A 22,513-nucleotide genomic window follows, 5' to 3' on the forward strand; every position below is an offset into this window, starting at 1 on the left:
TTTAGACCGCCATAAATACATTTATTGGTGGTGGCCCTACTAAGAAATTTAGACCGCCATAAGTACATTTATTTATATGCATGGCCCCCGACAAACACATTTAGACCGCCATGAATACATTTATTCGTGCTGGCCACATACTAACAAATTTAGACCGCCATAAGTACATTTATTTATTTAGGTTGCCCCCTACAGACAATTTTAAACCGCCATAAATACATTTATTTATTTGTGATGGCCCCCTACAAATTTAGACCGCCATAAGTACATTTATTTATTTGCGTGGCCCCTTACAAACACATTTAGACCGCCATGAATACATTTATTTGTGCTGGCCACATACTAACAAATTTAGACCGCCATAAGTACATTTATTTATTTAGGTTGCCTCCTACGGACAATTTTAGACCGTCATAAATACATTTATTTATTTGTGGTGGCCCCCTACAAACAAATTTAGACCACCATAAATACATTTATTTGTGGTGCCTCCTACAGACAAACTTAGACACTGTAATGATACCAAGTACAGGCACGTATCTAGTCGATACTACGATGATTACATCGATATTTTTTAAGCATCATAAAATCTTTTGTTTTTAAAAAAATGTATATTATGTTTATAAACTCAGGAAATATGTCCCACTTGTAAGATAGTGCCATGTAATAAAATGTGCTGTTTTTTCAGTTTAAACGTACAAAATTAGCTGGACAGCTAGGATAAAATGCTAATATAACAGACAAGCTAGGATAAAACGTTAGCATGCTGATATAAATATATATAAATACTATATAAATAAATCAAAATCAATCTAACAAATAAGAGACGTTAGCATACTTCCAAGGTGACGCCAAGTATTACAAAACACAATTTTTAGGTTAAAACCTATAAAGTTGGCTAAAAATATAGCAATAAACTTGAGCATGATGACATAGGACAAGTTAGCTTACTTCTAAAAAAACGCCAAGTAATAAAATGCGCTGTCTTTAGGTGTGAACATACAAAATTAGCTGAAGAGCTAGGCTAAAATGCTAATATAAGAGACGAGCTATGATAAAATGTTAGCATGTTATTATAAGTGACGTTAGCATACTTCAAAACACGATTCTTAGGTTAAAACCTTTAAAGTTAGCTAAAAATATAGCAAAAAAAGTTAGCATGATGACATAGGAAAAGCTAATGTCATTTTAAATCATGTGTGGGGCTTGGATTTTTTTTTTTAATAATATCCACAAATTTGAGCGGACAAATGAGCATGTTAGCATTAGCATTAGCATGTTAGAGTATGACAATCTAGCATACTTCTAAGATAGCGCCAAGTAATAAAATGCGCAGTTTTTGAACGTACAAAATTAGCTGAACAGCTAGGCTAAAATGCTAACATAAGGGACAAGCTAGGCTAAAATGCTAACATAAGGGACAAGCTAGGCTAAAATGCTAACATAAGAGAGGAGCTAGGCTAAAATGCTAACATAAGGGATAAGCTAGGCTAAAATGCTAACATAAGAGAGGAGCTAGGCTAAAATGCTAACAAAAGAGAGGGGCCAGGCTAAAATGCTAACATAAGAGAGGAGCTAGGCTAAAATGCTAACATAAGAGAGGAGCTAGGCTAAAATGCTAACATAAGAGAGGAGCTAGGCTAAAATGCTAACATAAGAGAGGAGCTAGGCTAAAATGCTAACATAAGAGAGGAGCTAGGCTAAAATGCTAACATAAGAGAGGAGCTAGGCTAAAATGCTAACATAAGAGAGGAGCTAGGCTAAAATGCTAACATAAGAGAGGAGCTAGGCTAAAATGCTAACATAAGAGAGGAGCTAGGCTAAAATGCTAACATAAGAGAGGAGCTAGGGTAAAAGGTTAGCGACACCTGTAGCAGACGGTGGGGCCCCCGCCAGGTTTGCAGCAAGCTCCTTCTGGATAGCAGCCCAGTCCGGCACTGATGCAGCCGGCCTCTGCACTGCACCAGGCGGCGTAGAAGCGCATCCTGAACATGAAGAAGACTGCCACCATGTAAAAGAACCTGAGGGGGCGAGAGGGACAAACTGATCACTAAAACCGAGGTGACGTAGCCAGACTTTTCATTTGATTTGTCATGTTGCAGTCCTCCTGTGATTTATGTTGTATTGCTTCTCCACTAATTCCTCCCAAGAGCACGCGACACGGTCCGTTGTGACACCACCGATCACTAATATAGCTGATCACTTATACAGCTGACCACGTAAATAGCTGATCACTAATATAGCTGATCACGAATATAGCTGATCACTAATATAGCTGATCACAAATATAGCTGATCACTAATAACTGATAACTAATATAGGTGATCACGTAAATAGCTGATCACTAATATAGGTGATCACGTAAATAGCTGATCACTAATATAGCTGATCACTAATATAGCTAGCTGATCACGAATATAGCTGATCACAAATATGGCTGATCACTAATATAGCTGATCACTGATATAGCTGATAACGAATACAGCTGATCATTAGTATAGCTGATCACTAATATAGCTGATCACTAATATAGTAGGCTGATCACTAATATAGCTGATCACTAATATGGCTGATCACGAATATGGCTGATCACCATATAGCTGATCACTAATAGCTGATTACTAATATAGCTGATCACTAATACAGCTGATCACTACTATAACTAGCTGATCACGAATATACCTCATCACGAATATAGCTGGCTGATCACTAATATAGCTGGCTTATCACTTATATAGCTGGCTGATCACTTATAGAGCTGATCACTAATATAGCTGATCACTAATAGCTAATCACTAATAGCTTATAACTAATATAGCTGATCACGAATATAGCTGATCACTAATATAGCTGATCAGTAATATAGCTAGCTGATCACGAATATAGCTGATCACGAATACAGCTGATCACTAATATAGCTAAAGAGAAATATAGCTGATCACTAATATAGTTGATCATGAATATGGCTGATCACTAATATAACTGACCACTAATATAGCTGATCACTATTTTAGCTTGCTGATCACTAATATAGCTGATCACTAGTATGGCTGATCACTAATATAGCTGGCTGATCACTTATAGAGCTGATCACTAATATAGCTGATCACTAATAGCTAATCACTAATAGCTTATAACTACTATAGCTGATCACAAATATAGCTGATCACGAATATAGCTGATCACTAATATAGCTGATCAGTAATATAGCTAGCTGATCACGAATATAGCTGATCACGAATACAGCTGATCACTAATATAGCTGATGAGAAATATAGCTGATCACTAATATAGTTGATCACGAATACGGCTGATCACTAATATAACTGACCACTAATATAGATGATCACTAATTTAGCTTGCTGATCACTAATATAGCTGGCTGATCACCAATATAGCTGATTACTAATATAACTGATCACTAATATAGCTGGCTTATCACTAATATAGCTGATCACTAATATAACTGATCACCAATATAGCTGGCTGATCACTATTACAGCTGATCACTAATAAAGCTGATCACTAATAGCTGATCACTAATACAGCTGATCACTAATATAGCTGGCTGATCACTAATATACCTGATCACTAATATAGCTGATCACTAATAGCTGATCACTAATATAGCTGGCTGATCACTAATATAGCTGATCAGTAATATAGCTGATCACTAATATAGCTGATCACTAACATAGCTGATCACTAATTTAGCTGATCACTAATATAGCTGATCACTAATATAGCTGATCACTAATTTAGCTGATCACAAATATAGCTGATCAATAAAAAAAAAAAACTGTGGTACAGTGGTACAGTGTTCAGTCCTAGTTGGGCTGGCAAAGAGCAGGTGAAGGTAGGAAATGTCACCTGAAGAAGAAGTTGTGGTCCAGGAAGTGGTCGGAGCGGACGTAGGCCAGGGGGAAGACGGCGTTGACGGCCAGGAACAGAGCACCAAACACGGGCACCAGCTTCAGCCGCTGCAGGCACGGCACCCAGCCGGGCAGCGCCAGCGGACTGGGCTGATGCAACCAGTCCCAGTACGTCTGGAAGCGGAAGAAGGGGCCTAGGTGGGGGAAGGGGAGACCAGGACCAGGTAAGTCAGTAGAGCGGCATCTTCTGCGGAAATAATGATCTTCAGTTCTTTCTCAAAAGATCCGGAGTGTGGACCACTCTACTTATTGTGTCTGTTTAGCTCATTTGGAAAACATAACGGTAAAACTCACATGTCATGATGCCAACACAACGGTAGAACTCACCTGTCATGATGCCAACACAACGGTAAAACTCACATGTCATGATGCCAACACAACAGTAAAACTCACCTGTCATGATGCCAACACAACAGTAAAACTCACCTGTCATGATGCCAACACAACAGTAAAACTCACCTGTCATGATGCCAACACAATGGTAAAACTCACATTTCATGATGCCAACACAACAGTAAAACTCACCTGTCATGATGCCAACACAACGGTAAAACTCACATGTCATGATGCCAACATAACGGTAAAACTCAAATGTCATGATGCCAACACAACAGTAGGACTCACCTGTCATGATGCCAACACAACAGTGGAACTCACCTGTCATGATGCCAACACAACAGTAGGACTCACTTGTCATGATGCCAACATAACAGTAGGACTCACTTGTCATGATGCCAACACAACAGTAGGAGTCTCCTGTCATGATGCCAACATAACGGTAAGACTCACCTGTCATGATGCCAACACAACAGTAAGACTCACCTGTCATGATGCAAACATAACGGTAGGACTCACCTGTCATGATGCCAACACAACAGTAAGACTCACCTGTCATGATGCCAACATAACGGTAGGACTCACCTGTCATGATGCCAACATAATGGTAAGACTCACCTGTCATGATGCCAACACAACAGTAGGACTCACCTGTCATGATGCCAACATAACGGTAGGACTCACCTGTCATGATGCCAACACAACAGTAGGACTCACCTGTCATGATGCCAACACAACAGTAGGACTCACCTGTCATGATGCCAACATAACGGTAGGACTCACCTGTCATGATGCCAACACAACAGTAGGACTCACCTGTCATGATGCCAACACAACAGTAGGACTCACCTGTCATGATGCCAACATAGCAGTAGGCGTAGGACAGGAAGTCATACAGCGAGGGCTCTCTGGACAGACAACCAATCACAGAGGAGGCGGCGGCGGTGGAGGCGCCGGCTTCTTGTGTGTTGTCGGCGTGAAAGGCGTGCACCTCGTTGGCCAAGCTCACCATCTGGCAGGATCACAATGTGTCGGCAGGTGTGCTTGGCAGCGGGTGTCACGGGTGTTGTCTACCTTGAGGGTGAGGAGGAGCTGCACGGCGTTGGCGAAGGGCGTGGGCGGCGGCAGACCGAAGTATGTGACCAGGCGGAAGAAGAGGAGGTAGAGGAAGGTCCAGCACAGACTCAGTCCAGGGGCCAGCCTTTACAAGTGGTAGCGCCATCATTAATGATCTGCAGCTAGCGCCATCATGCTGTTCACATTCCAACTGATACACAAACATTCATACTTTTTTCTTACAACTCTTTTTTTCTACGCTATTCTGTAATTGTCTGTCATATTCTGTCACTTTCCGTCCTATTCTGTCATTTTCTGTGATATTATGTCATATTCTGTCCTATTCTGTGATATTCTGTCACTTTCTGTCCTATTCTGTCATTTTCTGTGATATTATCTCACTTTCTGTCACATTATGTCACTTTCTGTCCTTTTCTGTCACATTCTGTCATTTTCTGTCACTTACTGTATGTTCTGTCCTTTTCTGTCACATTCTGTCATTTTCTGTCACTTACTGTATGTTCTGTCATTTTCTGTCACATTCTGTCATTTTCTGTAACTTACTGTAATGTTCTGTCATTTCCTGTCACATTGTGTCACTTTCTGTCCTTCATGTCCCATTCTGTCATTTTCTGTCACATTCCGTCACTTTGTTATTTTCTGTGATATTATGTCATATTCTGTCACATTGTGTCACTTTTTGTCTTATTCTGTCATTTTCTGTCATATTCTGGCACTTTCTGTGATATGTCATATTATGTCACATTGTATCACTTTCTGTCCTATTCAGTCCTTTTCTGTGCTATTCTGTCACTTTCTGTCCTTTTCTGTCCCATTCTGTCACTTTGTCATTGTCTGTCCTATTCTGTGATGTTATGTCACTTTCAGTAATTTTCTCTCCCATTCTGTCCCTGTCTGTCCTTTTTATGTCCGATTCTGTCATTTTCTGTCACTTACTGTAATGTTCTGTCATTTTCTATCACTTACTGTAATGTTCTGTCATTTTCTGTCACATTGTGTCACTTTCTGTCCGTCATGTCCCATTCTGTAATTTTCTGTCCCATTCTGTCACTTTGTCATTTTCTGTGATGTTCTTTCACATTGTGTCACTTTGTCTTATTCTGTCCTTTTCTGTCATATTCTGTCACTTTCTGTGATATGTCATATTATGTCACATTGTGTCACTTTCTGTCCTATTCTGTGATATTATGTCATATTATGTCACTTTCTGTCCTCTTCTGTCCCATTCTGTCACTTTCGGTCACTGTCTGTCCTATTCTGAGATGTTAGGTCACTTTGTCATTTTCTCTCCCATTCTGTCCCTGCCTGTCATTTTTATGTCCGATTCTGTCATTTTCTGTCACTTACGGTCATTTTCTGTCACATTGTGTGACTTTCTGTCCTTTTCTGTCCCATTCTGTAATGTTCTGTCACTTTATGTCATTTTCTGTCCCGTTCTGTAATTTTCTGTCACTTTCTGTCATTTTCTGTGATGTTATGTCATATTCTCTCACTTTTTGTCCTTTTCTGTCATATTCTGTCACTTTCTGATACTTTCTGTGATATGTCATATTCTGTCACATTGTGTCACTTTCTGTCCTATTCTGTGATATTCTGTCACATTCTGTCCTTTTCTGTCACTTTCTGTCATTGTTTATCCTTTTTTGTGATGTTATGTCACATTCAGTCATTTTCTCTCCCATTCTGTCCCTGTCTGTCCTTTTTCTGTCCTATTCTGTCATTTTTTGTAATATTATGTCACGTTCTGCCCCCGTCAGTCCTTTTTCTGTCCCATTCTGTCATATTTTGTCACTTTCCGTCACATTCCGTCACATTCTTTCACTTTCTGTCATTTCCTGTCAAATTCTGTCACTTTCCGTCACTCTCTGGCACGTTCTGTCACTTCCTCTGACATTCTGTCACTTTCCAACATTTTCCGTCACTCTCTGTCACATTCTGTCACTTTCTGTAATTTTCCGTCACTGTCTGTCACTCTGTCATTTCCTCTCACATTCTGTCACATTCTGTCACATTCCGTCACTTTCCGTCATTTTCTGTCAATTACTGTCATTTCCTGTCACTTGCCGTCACTTTGTCATTTTTGTCACTTTCTGTCATTTTCCGTCGCATTCTGTCACGTTCAGTCATTTTTTGTCATTTTCTGTTACTTTCTGTCATTTCCTGTCAAATATTGTCACTTTCTGTCATTTTCTGTCACGTTCTGTCACTTTCTGTCATTTCCTCTGACATTCTGTCACTTTCCAACATTTTCCGTCACTGGGTTCTTCCGAGGATGTTGTAGTCGTAATAATTTGTGCAGTCCTTTGAGACATTTGTGATTTGGGGCTATATAAATAAACATTGATTGATTGATTGATTGACTCTCTGTCACTTTGTCATTTTCTCTCACTCTCTGTCATTTCCTCTCACATTCTGTCACTTTCCTTCATTTTCCGTCACTCTCTGTCATTTCCTCTCACATTCTGTAACTTTCCTTCATTTTCCATCACTCTCTGTCATTTCCTGTCATATTCTGTCACTTTTCGTCACTTTCTGTCATTTTCCGTCACTCTCTGTCGTTTCCTCTCACATTCCGTCACTTTTCGTCACTTACTGTCATTTCCTGTCACTTTCCGTCAATTTGTCATTTTCGTCACTTTCCGTCACTTTCTGTCATTTTCCGTCGCATTCTGTCACTTTCCGTAATTTTTTGTCATTTGCTGTCACATTCTGTCATATTTATAAAACAAATACAACGATAACATCCGATCTCGTTTTTCCAAAAGAGAGGGAATAAAAAATGCGCTTTAAAATGTTCAACATTTAAATACATTTGAGATAAGTCAATTTCATTATTATTTCTTGTTCATTTCATGGAACATCTATTGACCTTCCAATTCCAGTACAAAGGTGAACAATTCTACAATGTGTGACAATCAATGCTACTTTCACTTAACTTGATAAGTGAAGTGAATTATATTTATATAGCGCTTTTCTCTAGTGACTCTCAAAGCGCTTTTAGATCGTGAAACCCAATATCTAAGTTACATTTAAAGCAGTGTGGGTGGCACTGGGAGCAGGTGGGTAAAGTGTTTTGCCCAAGGACACAACGGCAGTAACTAGGATGGTGGAAGCGGGGATTGAACCTGGAACCCTCAAGTTGCTGGCACGGCTGCTCTACCGACGGAGCTACTGTATATATATATATGACAGGTAAAAGTGAATATCCTTTAATTGGTTCATTGAATTATTTGTTTATAATCCCCATCCATCCATCCATTTTCTACCGCTTGTCCCTTTTGGGGTCACTGTGTGTTGGCCCTGTGATGAGGTGGTGACTTGTCCAGGATGTACGCCGCCTTCCGCCCGTGTGCATAATACTGTATAGTTCTTATTCCTTCAGTTTAAGAGCACTGTGGAGCTCTGACAGTCGAAAAGTAAATGCACTCGCGCGCATTTACATGTAGGAAAAGTGATTTTCCCCCCTGAAAACGGTGCACGGGTTTTAGAGGAGGTGTGACTGACCTCCAACTGCTCTTGACGATCAGCCATGTTCCCACCACCGTCAGCAGGGAGTGGAGGGTGTGCACGTGACAGGTGGCCACGGTGATGAGGACCCCCACAAGACACGCTGCCCCCTGCTTTACTGGAGGACCTGCAGCCAAACACACACCTCTTTCAACTTCTGCCCGGTCCAAAATGTCCCAATCTCTTCTATTTGCACATCAAACGCACCAAAAAAATGACCCATATGACCTGGGAAACTGTACATGTACACGCATATGCAAACGCACATCTACACATACATACACATTAATACATAAGTACATAAACACACACACATATATATATATATATATATACATACATACCTACATATACATATGCATTAATACATACGTAGATTAACATATATGTATTAATGTATATACATATACATTAATACATACGTACACACATACATACACATATATATATATATATATATATATATATATATATATATATATATATATATATATATATATATATATATATATATATACATACATACATACATACATACATACATACATACATACATACATACATACATATATATATATATATTACAGAGGCACCATAGAGAGCCTGCTGACCAACACCATCTCTGTCTGAACTGGAGCCTGCAATGCTTTGGACTGGAAGTCTCTCCAGAGAGTGGTGAGGACGGCGAAAAAGATTATCAGGACTCCTCTTCCTCCTATCCAGGAGATCGCAAAAAGCCGCTGCCTGACCAGGGCTCATAACATCTGCAAAGACTCTTCCCACCCCCACTAAGGACTGTTTTCACTGCTGGACTCTAGAAAGAGGTTCCGCAGCCTCCGAAGCAGAACCTCAGCTTCTTCCCTCAGGCCGTAAGACTCTTGAACGCATCATAATTAAATGATCCCCTCAACTCCCCCCAAAATGGATTAACTTGCTGGAATAAAAAAGACAATATAACATACACCCATAAACGTGGACGCATGTGAAAAAGTGCAATATATTCATCTGTACAGTAATCTAATCTATTTATTTATTTATATACATTTATTTATTTTATATATATATTTATATATTATTTGTATATAATTATTAATTATATATGCACCTTATTGCTTTTTTTTTTATGCTGCTCTACCATCAGCTTACAGAGTTTCCCACAAATTCATTTACTTGTGGCGGCCCGCCACGAAATAATTAAAATAAAATAAAAATATTAAAAAAAAAACTAATTAATAAAAAAAATAAAAAATAAAAAAAAAAATATATATATATATATATATATATATATATTTTTTTTTTTTTTTTTTTCCGCTGCTTTTGACTCGCTCGACCGCTCATAAAAGCAATGGTACTCTGTCTGTGAATGGAGCTTGTAGTTACATATTATATAAGTATGTAAATATTACATAAATATGTACATAAAGTGTTGTAATTATATTCCAACTCCGCGTTCTTATTGGTCATCGCCGCCACCGATATTACATTTTAAAGCATTTATCGGCCGATAACATCCGATAATATCGGACATCTCTAATACACATTAATACATAGGTACATAAACACACACACGTACATAAACACACACACAAATATATATATATATATATATATATATATACATATAGCACACACACACACACACACACACACACACACACACACACACACACACACACACACACACACACACACACACACACACACAGATATATAAATGATAACACAATATCCTTTCTTCCACTCATGCTTAATGGTTGTGTGAAGCTATTTATTGGCAAACAACTGTGTTTACTCTTTTTAAATCAAATTGACAAAAGAAAGTACCCAAATGACCCGGATCAAAAGTTGACATACCCCAGTGACTTTGGTCTGATAACATGCACAAAAGTTGACACAAACAGGTTTGAAAGGCTAATCAAGTTTCCAATCCTCACCTGTGACATGTTTTTTTGTAATTAATGTGTGTGTAAAAGGACAGGGAGTTTCTGGACTTCTGACAGACCATTGCATCTTTCCCCATGACTCTTTCTGAGTCATGGGGAAGGAAAAAGAATGGTCTAAGGATCCGCGAGAAAATGTAATTGAACTGCATAAAACAGGAAAGGGGTATAAAAAGATATCCAAGGAATTGAGAAGGCCAATCAAGCAGTGTTCAAACGCTGGTTAAGAAGTGGAAAATGAGGGATTCAGGTAGACCAGCAAAGATTTCAGCCACAACTGCCAGTAAAATTGTTTGAGATGCAAAGAAAAGTCCACAAATAACTTCAGCTGAAATACAGGGCTCTCTGAAAAATGGTGGTGTGGCTGTTTCAAGAAAAATGGGCTGCATGGTCGAGTCGCCAAGAAGTAAAATGTTGGTCTCATCACTCCAAATGAATTTGTTCCAGAAGTTTTGAGGCTTGTCTCTGTGCTGTTCGGCGTAACATAAGCGGGATACTTTGTAACATTTGCGCAGAAATGGCTTTTTCTGGCGACTTGCCAAATTCTCTGAAGAATGGCCAAGAAACCATAAATTCTCCCAGGGTATGTCAACTTATGAGCACAACAGTAGATATATATAACTTGATAAATATTGGATTACGCAAATGGTCGCATTTAAATCTTAAAAAAACACAGGTACTAAATAAGAACCAGTTTTCCATTCCCATCCCATCATTTGTTATTTATTCTTTTTAAGGGTGTAAAACATTAAAGGCCTACTGAAATGAGATTTTCTTATTCAAACGGGGATAGCAGGTCCATTCTATGTGTCATATTTGATCATTTCGCGATATTGCCATATTTTTGCTGAAAGGATTTAGTAGAGAACATCCACGATAAAGTTCGCAACTTTTGGTCGCCAATAAAAAAGCCTTGCCTGTACCGGAAGTAGCAGACGATGTGCGCGTGACGTCACGGGTTGTGGAGCTCCTCACATCCTCACATTGTTTACAATCATGGCCACCAGCAGCTAGGGCGATTCTCGACCGAGAAAGCGATGATTTCCCCATTAATTTGAGCGAGGATGAAAGATGTGTGGATGAGGAAAGTGAGAGTGAAGGACTAGGGAAAAAAAAAAAATAATAATAATAATAATAACTACACGGCAGAGCGATTCAGATGTTATTAGACAAATTTACTAGGATAATTCTGGAAAATCCCTTATCTGCTTATTGTGTTATTAGTGTTTTAGTGAAAGTCGGAGGGGTGTGGCCACAGGTGTGGTGACCGCCAGTGTCTCTGAGGGAAGCCACGTTTCTCAACGAGCTGAGATTTCCTCCCCCCCCCTCCTTCTCGGTGGAAGCATCCGACAGTCGGGGGTGGCCGGTGGGAGGAGGCAAGAGAGTCCGCAGCTGCCTCTTTGACAGGTGCACGAGGAACGACGCAAGCTCTCCGCTCATATCAACGGTAAGAGCCGACTTATTACCACCATTTTGTGGTAGGGAACCATGTTCGCTTGACCGCTCTGTTCCATAGTAAAGCTTCACCGTCATCTTTCGGGAATGTAAACAGAGAAACACCGGCTGTGTTCGTGTTGCTAAAGGCTTCCCACCTACATCTTTCTTCTTTGACGTCTCCATTATTAATTGGACGGTTGGAATTTTGTCATATCCGACTTGTTTCAAGACTTTAATGACTGGGACCCTCTTGGGTCCCTGGGGCCTTGATTGCTCTCAAATACTGAAGGGAGCCCTTATGGTTTTAAAACGAACAATATCCAAGTGGCATGTTGAGAATAACCGAGTGTGACCCCGAGCGCAGACAAATACAAACACACAGCGAGAAGAATGTACTCACTGAAGTATCGGAAAAGGAATCCCAGAGGAATGGAGGCTGCAAGTATTCCCAAGTACACCAGCTCGTCAGGAGACATCGTTGCTCTGCTGAAAACAAAACCAACACGTGTCACACCCGAGTTGTAACCGCCCTGGGAAAGTTGACAAGTTAACTTTAAATAATGAACTTGATGAGGTGTGAATGCTCCGATGCTGAAGTTGAAGTGAAATGCTGACAGAATGTAGTCTGAATGTAAGAATGGCTTGAATGTTGAAGACCTTGAATTTCCAGGAAAACTGGACTTTGGTTTGGAACTTGGGGAAAGCGTTAGTTTGAATGTCCAGAATAGAGCCGCGTGGATAGGCAATTATATCATCCGCAACCGCATCACCAAAGTCGTCATCAGCCCGCCGTCCACCCGAACCAACATTTTATCAGAACCGCAACCGCCCGCCACCCGCCCGCTGAAATACATCAGAGGTCGGCCACCTTTACCACTCACAGAGCTATTTGAACCCGTTTCACAGAGTAATGAAGACAATGGGAGCCGCTAACGTTCTCGCGAATATCCAATTAACGTTCATCCTGATGACAAAAATATGGGCGTGCTGTGAAGCCATTGCCTTTGACACCTTCAACAACATGTACGAACCGATTGTCAGTCCGGCAACATGTTGTGTGCAGCTTCTGCAATCACACGTACAAGATTGAAAAGGCATACTGGGTGACACAGAGTACACTGATGGTTGTGATATAAACAACTTTAACACTTACTAATATGCGCCACGCTGTGAAGCCACACCAAACAAGATTTTGACAAACACATTTCGGGAGAACATCCTCACAGTACCACAACATAAAAGCAACACAACAAATACCCAGAATCATTTGTATCCGTGAAAATTCCTGAATATATTTTACACCCCCGCGCCCCAACCCCGCCCACCTTACCGACGCACGGGGGCGTATAAAATAGTCAGGATTATATTCCAACTCAGCGTTCTTCTTGGTCATCGCCGCTGCCGATATTACATTTTAAAGCATTTATCGGCCGATAATATCCGATAACAACGGACATCTCTAATACGCATTAATACATAGGTACATAAACACACACACGTACACAAATATATATATATATATATATATATATATATATATATATATATATATATATATATATATATATATATATATATACTACCACACACACACACACACAAATATATAAATGATAACACAAAAACCTTCCTTCCACTCATGCTTAATGGTTGTGTGAAGCTATTTATTGGCAAACAACTGTGTTTACTCTTTTTAAATCAAATTGACAAAAGAAAGTACCCAAATGACCCGGATCAAAAGTTGACATACCTAGTGACTTTGATCTGATAACATGCACAAAAGTTGACACAAACAGGTTTGAAAGGCTAATCAAGTTTCCAATCCTCACCTGTGACCTGTTTGTTTGTAATTAATGTGTGTATAAAAGGTCAGGGAGTTTCTGGGCTTCTGACAGACCATTGCATCTTTCCCCATGACTCTTTCTGATGGCAAAAGAATTGTCAAAGGATCCGCGAGAAAAGGTAATTGAACTGCATAAAACAGGAAAGGGGTATAAAAAGATATCCAAGGAATTGAGAAGGCCAATCAAGCAGTGTTCAAACGTTGGTTAAGAAGTGGAAAATGAGGGATTCAGGTAGACCAACAAAAATTTCAGCCACAACTACCAGGAAAATTGTTCGAGATGCAAAGAAAAATCCACAAATAACTTCGGCTGAAATACAGGGCTCTCTGAAAAATGGTGGTGTGGCTGGATACAAAGGATTCTGGGTATTTGTTGTGTTGCGTTTATGTTGTGTTACTGTGAGGATGTTCTCCCGAAATGTGTTTGTCAATCTTGTTTAGTGTGGCTTCACAGCGTGGCGCATATTACTAAGAGTGTTAAAATTGTTTATATCACAACCATTAGTGTACTCTGTGTCACCCAGTATGCCTTGCAGTCGTGTGCGTGTGTCCGCAGAAGCCACACACAACATGTTGCTGGACTGACAAGCAGATTGTAAATGCTGTAGAAGGCGACAAAGCCAATGGCTTCATAGCACGCCCTAATACTTATTATCTGGGTGACTGCCGGCAGTCATTCTAGAGAATATCGGCGTCTCCTATTGTCTTCTTCGCTTTGTGACACGGGTCCTAAATGGCTCTTTGAATGGCAAAGGATACCGATCCCAGAACAATGTTTATCAAATATTTCCGGATGGTTCATCCGTCACCCGCCCGATTCTAATGAAAATCGATTTTTTCATCACGTAACCCGCCCGACCCGCGGATGAGACCGCAAACCGCGCATCTCTAGTCCAGAATGAGTGGAATGTGTTGATGTTGGAATGGTTTGAATAGGTTGAAAAATGTGGGAATTGTGCAACATGGAAACATGTCTCATTCATTTCAATGGCAACTTCCTGGAAATTTGGGAAAAGTAGAAGTTTTTTCAATGATTAAGAGCATGAATGAGCTGAAATGTTTGGTGTTAGAATTGTTTAAATCGGTCAAGAAATGCTGAAGTAGTAACAGTTTGAATTGAGACATTCCAGGAATTTTGGGAAAACTTGAAAATGAGTGTTTTGACGGTTCGAACGGTTAAAATGAGTTGAAAAGTGTGAAAGGAATAGTCAAACTTGAGGGTGCAAATAGGTTGCCAAAAAACAGGAATTCCTGGAAATTTTTGGAATGTGGAAAAATGGTAGTTTGAATGTCCAGGATGAGTGGAATGTGTCGATGTTGGAATGGTTTGAATAGGTTGAAAAATGTGGGAATTGTGCAACATGGAAACATGTCTCATTCATTTCAATGGCAACTTCCTGGAAACTTGGGAAAAGCAGAAGTTTTTTTAATGATTAAGAGCATGAATGAGCTGAAATGTTTGGTGTTAGAATTGTTTAAATCGGTCAAGAAATGCTGAAGTAGTAACAGTTTGAATTGAGACATTCCTGGAATTTTGGGAAAACTTGAAAATGAGGAGTGTTTTGACGGTTCGAACGGTTAAAATGAGTTGAAAAGTGTGAAAGGAATAGTCAAACTTGAGGGTGCAAATAGGTTGCCAAAAAACAGGAATTCTTGGAAATTTTTGGAATGTGGAAAAATGGTAGTTTGAATGTCCAGGATGAGTAGAATGTGTCGATGTTGGAATGGTTTGAATAGGTTGAAAAATGTGGGAATTGTGCAACATGGAAACATGTCTCATTCATTTCAATGGCAACTTCCTGGAAACTTGGGAAAAGCAGAAGTTTTTTTAATGATTAAGAGCATGAATGAGCTGAAATGTTTGGTGTTAGAATTGTTTAAATCGGTCAAGAAATGCTGAAGTAGTAACAGTTTGAATTGAGACATTCCTGGAATTTTGGGAAAACTTGAAAATGAGGAGTGTTTTGACGGTGGAAATGTTCAAATGAGTTGAAAAGTGTGAAAGGTATAGTCAAACTTGAAGGTGCAAATAGGTTGCCAAAAAACGGGAATTCCTGGAAATGTGTTGAATGTGGAAAAATGGTAGTTTGAATGTCCAGGATGAGTGGAATGTGTCAATGTTGGAATGGTCTGAATAGGTTGAAAAATGTGGGAATTGTGCAACATGGAAACATGTCTCATTCATTTCAATGGCAACTTCCTGGAAATTTGGGAAAAGCTGAATTTTTTTTAATGATTAAGAGCATGAATGAGCTGAAATGTTTGGTGTTAGAATTGTTTAAATCGGTCAAGAAATGCTGAAGTAGTAACAGATTTGAATTGAGAAATTCCTGGAATTTTGCGAAAACTTGAAAATGAGGAGTGTTTTGACGGTGGAACGGTTAAAAAGTTGAAAAGTGTGAAAGGAATAGTCAAACTTGAGGTTGCAAATAGGTTGCCAAAAAACGGGAATTCCTGGAAATGTGTTGAATGTGGAAAAATGGTAGTTTGAATGTCCAGGATGAGTGGAATGTGTCAATGTTGGAATGGTCTGAATAGGTTGAAAAATGTGGGAATTGTGCAACTTGGAAACATGTCTCATTCATTTCAATGGCAACTTCCTGGAAATTTGGGAAAAGCTGAATTTTTTTTAATGATTAAGAGCATGAATGAGCTGAAATGTTTGGTGTTAGAATTGTTTAAATCGGTCAAGAAATGCTGAAGTAGTAACAGATTTGAATTGAGAAATTCCTGGAATTTTGCGAAAACTTGAAAATGAGGAGTGTTTTGACGGTGGAACGGTTAAAAAGTTGAAAAGTGTGAAAGGAATAGTCAAACTTGAGGGTGCAAATAGGTTGCCAAAAAACGGGAATTCCTGGAAATGTGTTGAATGTGGAAAAATGGTAGTTTGAATGTCCAGGATGAGTGGAATGTGTCGATGTTGGAATGGTTTGAATAGGTTGAAAAATGTGGGAATTGTGCAACATGGAAACATGTCTCATTCATTTCAATGGCAACTTCCTGGAAATTTGGGAAAAGCAGGATTTTCTTGAAAGTGATTAAGAGCATGAATGAGCTGAAATGTTTGGTGTTAGAATTCTTTAAATCGGTCAAGTAATGCTGAAGTAGTAACAGTTTTGAATTGAGAAATTCCTGGAATTTCGGGAAAACTTGAAAATGAGTGTTTTGACGGTGGAACGGTTAAAAAGTTGAAAAGTGTGAAAGAAATAGTCAAACTTGAGGGTGCAAATAGGTTGCCAAAAAACCGGAATTCCTGGAGATTTTTTGAATGTGGAAAAATGGTAGTTTGATTGTCCAGGAAGAGTGGAATGTGTTGAAGGTTGAAAAATGTGGAAGTTGGAAACATTTTGAATGGGAAAAATGCAAAGGAAAAAAAAAGTAAAATGTCCAGGAAAACCTAGAATTTTGTTGGAATTTTTCAAAAGAAAGCACGCGATTCTCCGATAGACTGAATAGTTTGAACGCTTTGAATGGAGTGAAAAATGTGGAAGGTAAAACGAAGTAGTCGGGTGATAGTAATGTAGAGAATACATAAAAGTAGTCAGATGATAGTGATGTAGAGAATACATAAAAGTAGTCAGGTGATAGTCATGAGGAAAATACATAAAAGTAGTCAAGTGATAGTCATGTAGAGAATACATAAAAGTAGTCAGGTGATAGTCATGTAGAGAATACATAAAAGGAGTCATGTGATAGTGATGAGGAGAATACATAAAAATAGTTAGGTGATAGTGATGAGGGGAATACATAAAAGTAGTCAAGGGATAGTGATGTAGAGAATACATAAAAGTAGTCAGGTTATAGTGATGAGGAGAATACATAAAAGTAGTCAGGTGATAGTCATGTAGAGAATACATAAAAGTAGTCAGGTGATAGTGATGAGGAAAATACATAAAAGTAGTCAGGTGATAGTCATGTAAAGAATACATAAAAGTAGTTAGGTGATAGTCATGAGGAGAATACATAAAAGGAGTCAAGTGATAGTCAATCAATCAATCAATCAATGTTTACTTATATAGCCCTAAATCACTAGTGTCTCAAAGGGCTGCACAAACCACTACGACATCCTCGGTAGGCCCACATAAGGGCAAGGAAAACTCACACCCAGTGGGACGTCGGTGACAATGATGACTATGAGAACCTTGGAGAGGAGGAAAGCAATGGATGTCGAGCGGGTCTAACATGATACTGTGAAAGTTCAATCCATAATGGATCCAACACAGTAATAGTGATAAGGAGAATACTTTAAAGTAGTCAGGTGATAGTGATGAGCATACATAAAAGTAGTCAGGTGATAGTGATGAGGAGAATACATAAAAGTAGTCAGGTGATAATGATGTAGAGAATACATAAAAGTAGTCAGGTGATAGTCATGAGGAGAATACATAAAAGTAGTCAAGTGATAGTCATGAGGAGAATACATATAAGTAGTCAGGTGATAGTGATGAGGAGAATACATATAAGTAGTCAGGTGATAGTGATGAGGAGAATACATAAAAGTAATCAGGTGATAGTGATGAGAATACATAAAAGTAGTCAGGTGATAGTCATGTACAGAACACATAAAAGTAGTCAGGTGATAGTCATGAGGAGAATACATAAAAGTAGTCAGGTGATAGTGATGTAGAGAATACATAAAAGTAGTCAAGTGAGAGTAATGTAGACAATACATATAAAGTAGTCAGGTGATAGTGATGAGAAGAATACATAAAAGTAGTCAGGTGATAGTCATGAGGAGAATACATATAAGTAGTCAGGTGATAGTGATGAGGAGAATACATATAAGTAGTCAGGTGATGGTGATGAGGAGAATACATGAAAGTAATCAGGTGATAGTGATGAGAATACATACAAATAGTCAGGTGATAGTAATGTAGAGAATACATAAAAGTAGTCAGGTGATAGTCATGAGGAAAATACATAAAAGTAGTCAGGTGATAGTGATGAGGAAAATATATAAAAGTAGTCAAGTGATAGTGATGTAGAGAATAAATAAAAGTAGTCAAGTGATAGTGATGAAAAGAATACATAAAAGTAGTAAGGTTATAGTGATGAAGAGAATACATAAAAGTAGTCAGGGGATAACGATGTAGAGAATACACAAAAGTAGTCAGGTGATAGTGATGAGAATACGTAATAGTTAGGTGATAGTGATGAGGGGAATACATAAAAGTAGTCAAGGGATAGTGATGTAGAGAATACATAAAAGTAGTCAGGTTATAGTGATGAGGAGAATACATAAAAGTAGTCAGGTGATAGTGATGAGGAGAATACACAAAAGTAGTCAGGTGATAGTCATGAGAATACATAAAAGTAGTCAGGTGATAGTCATGTAGAGAATACATAAAAGTAGTCAGGTGATAGTCATGTAGAGAATACATAAAAGTAGTCAGGTGATAGTGATGAGGAAAATACATAAAAGTAGTCAGGTGATAGTCATGTAAAGAATACATAAAAGTAGTTAGGTGATAGTCATGAGGAGAATACATAAAAGGAGTCAAGTGATAGTCAATCAATCAATCAATCAATGTTTACTTATATAGCCCTAAATCACTAGTGTCTCAAAGGGCTGCACAAACCACTACGACATCCTCGGTAGGCCCACATAAGGGCAAGGAAAACTCACACCCAGTGGGACGTCGGTGACAATGATGACTATGAGAACCTTGGAGAGGAGGAAAGCAATGGATGTCGAGCGGGTCTAACATGATACTGTGAAAGTTCAATCCATAATGGATCCAACACAGTAATAGTGATAAGGAGAATACTTTAAAGTAGTCAGGTGATAGTGATGAGCATACATAAAAGTAGTCAGGTGATAGTGATGAGGAGAATACATAAAAGTAGTCAGGTGATAATGATGTAGAGAATACATAAAAGTAGTCAGGTGATAGTCATGAGGAGAATACATAAAAGTAGTCAAGTGATAGTCATGAGGAGAATACATATAAGTAGTCAGGTGATAGTGATGAGGAGAATACATAAAAGTAATCAGGTGATAGTGATGAGAATACATAAAAGTAGTCAGGTGATAGTCATGTACAGAACACATAAAAGTAGTCAGGTGATAGTCATGAGGAGAATACATAAAAGTAGTCAGGTGATAGTGATGTAGAGAATACATAAAAGTAGTCAAGTGAGAGTAATGTAGACAATACATATAAAGTAGTCAGGTGATAGTGATGAGAAGAATACATAAAAGTAGTCAGGTGATAGTCATGAGGAGAATACATATAAGTAGTCAGGTGATAGTGATGAGGACAATACAAATAAGTAGTCAGGTGATAGTGATGAGGAGAATACATGAAAGTAATCAGGTGATAGTGATGAGAATACATACAAATAGTCAGGTGATAGTAATGTAGAGAATACATAAAAGTAGTCAGGTGATAGTCATGAGGAAAATACATAAAAGTAGTCAGGTGATAGTGATGAGGAAAATATATAAAAGTAGTCAAGTGATAGTGATGTAGAGAATAAATAAAAGTAGTCAAGTGATAGTGATGTAAAGAATACATAAAAGTAGTCAGGTTATAGTGATGAGGAGAATACATAAAAGTAGTCAGGGGATAACGATGTAGAGAATACACAAAAGTAGTCAGGTGATAGTGATGAGAATACGTAATAGTTAGGTGATAGTGATGAGGGGAATACATAAAAGTAGTCAAGGGATAGTGATGTAGAGAATACATAAAAGTAGTCAGGTTATAGTGATGAGGAGAATACATAAAAGTAGTCAGGTGATAGTCATGTAGAGAATACATAAAAGTAGTCAGGTGATAGTGATGAGGAGAATACACAAAAGTAGTCAGGTGATAGTCATGAGAATACATAAAAGTAGTCAGGTGATAGTCATGTAGAGAATACATAAAAGTAGTCAGGTGATAGTCATGTAGAGAATACATAAAAGTAGTCAGGTGATAATCATGTAGAGAAAACATGAAAGTAGTCAGGTGATAGTCATGTAGAGAATACATATAAGTAGTCAGGTGATAGTCATGTAGAAAATACATTAGTCAAGTGATAGTCGTGTAGAGAATACATAAAAGTAGTCAGGTGATAGTCATGTAGAGAATACATAAAAGTAGTCAGGTGATAGTCATGAGGATAATACATACAAGTAGTCAAGTGATAGTCATGAAGAGAATACATATAAGTAGTCAGGTGATAGTGATGAGGAGAATACATAAAAGTAATCAGGTGATAGTGATGAGAATACATAAAAGTAGTCAGGTGATAGTCATGTACAGAACACATAAAAGTAGTCAGGTGATAGTGATGAGAAGAATACATAAAAGTAGTCAGGTGATAGTCATGTAGAGAATACATAAAAGTAGTCAGGTGATAGTCATGAGGAGAATACATAAAAGTAGTCAAGTGATAGTCATGAGGAGAATACATATAAGTAGTCAGGTGATAGTGATGAGGAGAATACATAAAAGTAATCAGGTGATAGTGATGAGAATACATAAAAGTAGTCAGGTGATAGTCATGTACAGAACACATAAAAGTAGTCAGGTGATAGTCATGTAGAGAATACATAAAAGTAGTCAAGTGAGAGTAATGTAGACAATACATATAAAGTAGTCAGGTGATAGTGATGAGAAGAATACATAAAAGTAGTCAGGTGATAGTCATGTAGAGAATACATAAAAGTAGTCAGTTGATAGTGATGTAGAGAATACATAAAAGTAGTCAGTTGATAGTGATGTAGAGAATACATAAAAGTAGTCAGATGATAGTGATGTAGAGAATACATAAAAGTAGTCAGGTGATAGTCATGTAGAGAATACATAAAAGTAGTCAGGTGATAGTCATGTAGAGAATACATAAAAGTAGTCAGGGGATAGTCATGAGGAAAATACATATAAGTATTCAGGTGATAGTCATGTAGAGAATACATAAAAGTAGTCAGGTGATAGTCATGTAGAGAATACATAAAAGTAGTCAGGTGATAGTCATGTAGAGAATACATAAAAGTAGTCAGGTGATAGTCATGTAGAGAATACATAAAAGTAGTCAGGTGATAGTCATGTAGAGAATACATTCAGCAAACAGTGCAGTAGTTTACAGAGTAAAAGGTGAGAATAAAGACGCGGTGGAGCAAGTAGCTGTGCGACATTTCACAAAGCTAACATCACGATACAAGACTAGGTGTTTAATAATGGATTTAATGTATATAAAAGTATACTTACGGCGAGTGAGCGTCAGGTAGTCATTCATGTGTGTCTTCCTCTGCTTCTTTCCGTTAGCACAGGACCTTCTTCCGTGTTAGCGGTGACGTCAGAACCGGAAGCGTACTTTGTGGCTAGGGTGGGGGCTGCCTGGTCGTGTTGCTTCATTTCATCAAATATACACACCCGTCCATTTTCTACCGCTTGTCCCTTTTGGGGTCGCTGGAGCCTCTCTCAGCTGCATTAGGGCGGAAGGCAGTGTACACC

The 22,513-nt window shown here is 38.5% G+C and overlaps 1 protein-coding gene across 3 annotated transcripts in view; it reads right to left on the bottom strand.

Annotated features, from left to right (window-relative positions):
- mboat7 (membrane bound O-acyltransferase domain containing 7) overlaps positions 1 to 22,490 on the bottom strand; it is a 36,092-nt gene extending 13,602 nt beyond the window's left edge. The window contains exons 1-7 of one of the 3 annotated variants that reach the window (XM_061915272.1): positions 22,268 to 22,490; positions 12,630 to 12,715; positions 8,850 to 8,979; positions 5,343 to 5,469; positions 5,118 to 5,280; positions 3,871 to 4,066; positions 1,869 to 2,021 (exon numbers count right to left, since the gene is read on the bottom strand). In XM_061915272.1, the coding sequence (XP_061771256.1) occupies positions 1,869 to 2,021; positions 3,871 to 4,066; positions 5,118 to 5,280; positions 5,343 to 5,469; positions 8,850 to 8,979; positions 12,630 to 12,705 (845 nt within the window). In that variant the 5' untranslated portion in view covers positions 12,706 to 12,715; positions 22,268 to 22,490. Of the gene's footprint in view, positions 1 to 1,868; positions 2,022 to 3,870; positions 4,067 to 4,259; positions 5,096 to 5,117; positions 5,281 to 5,342; positions 5,470 to 8,849; positions 8,980 to 12,629; positions 12,716 to 22,267 lie in introns of those variants that run through there. The other 2 variants (XM_061915271.1, XM_061915270.1) reach the window with 2 other exon arrangements.
- Positions 22,491 to 22,513: the final 23 nt, after the last annotated feature.

The sequence above is a fragment of the Nerophis ophidion genome, linkage group LG11 (assembly GCF_033978795.1).
Source record: "Nerophis ophidion isolate RoL-2023_Sa linkage group LG11, RoL_Noph_v1.0, whole genome shotgun sequence".
Taxonomy (NCBI): Eukaryota; Metazoa; Chordata; class Actinopteri; order Syngnathiformes; family Syngnathidae; genus Nerophis; species Nerophis ophidion.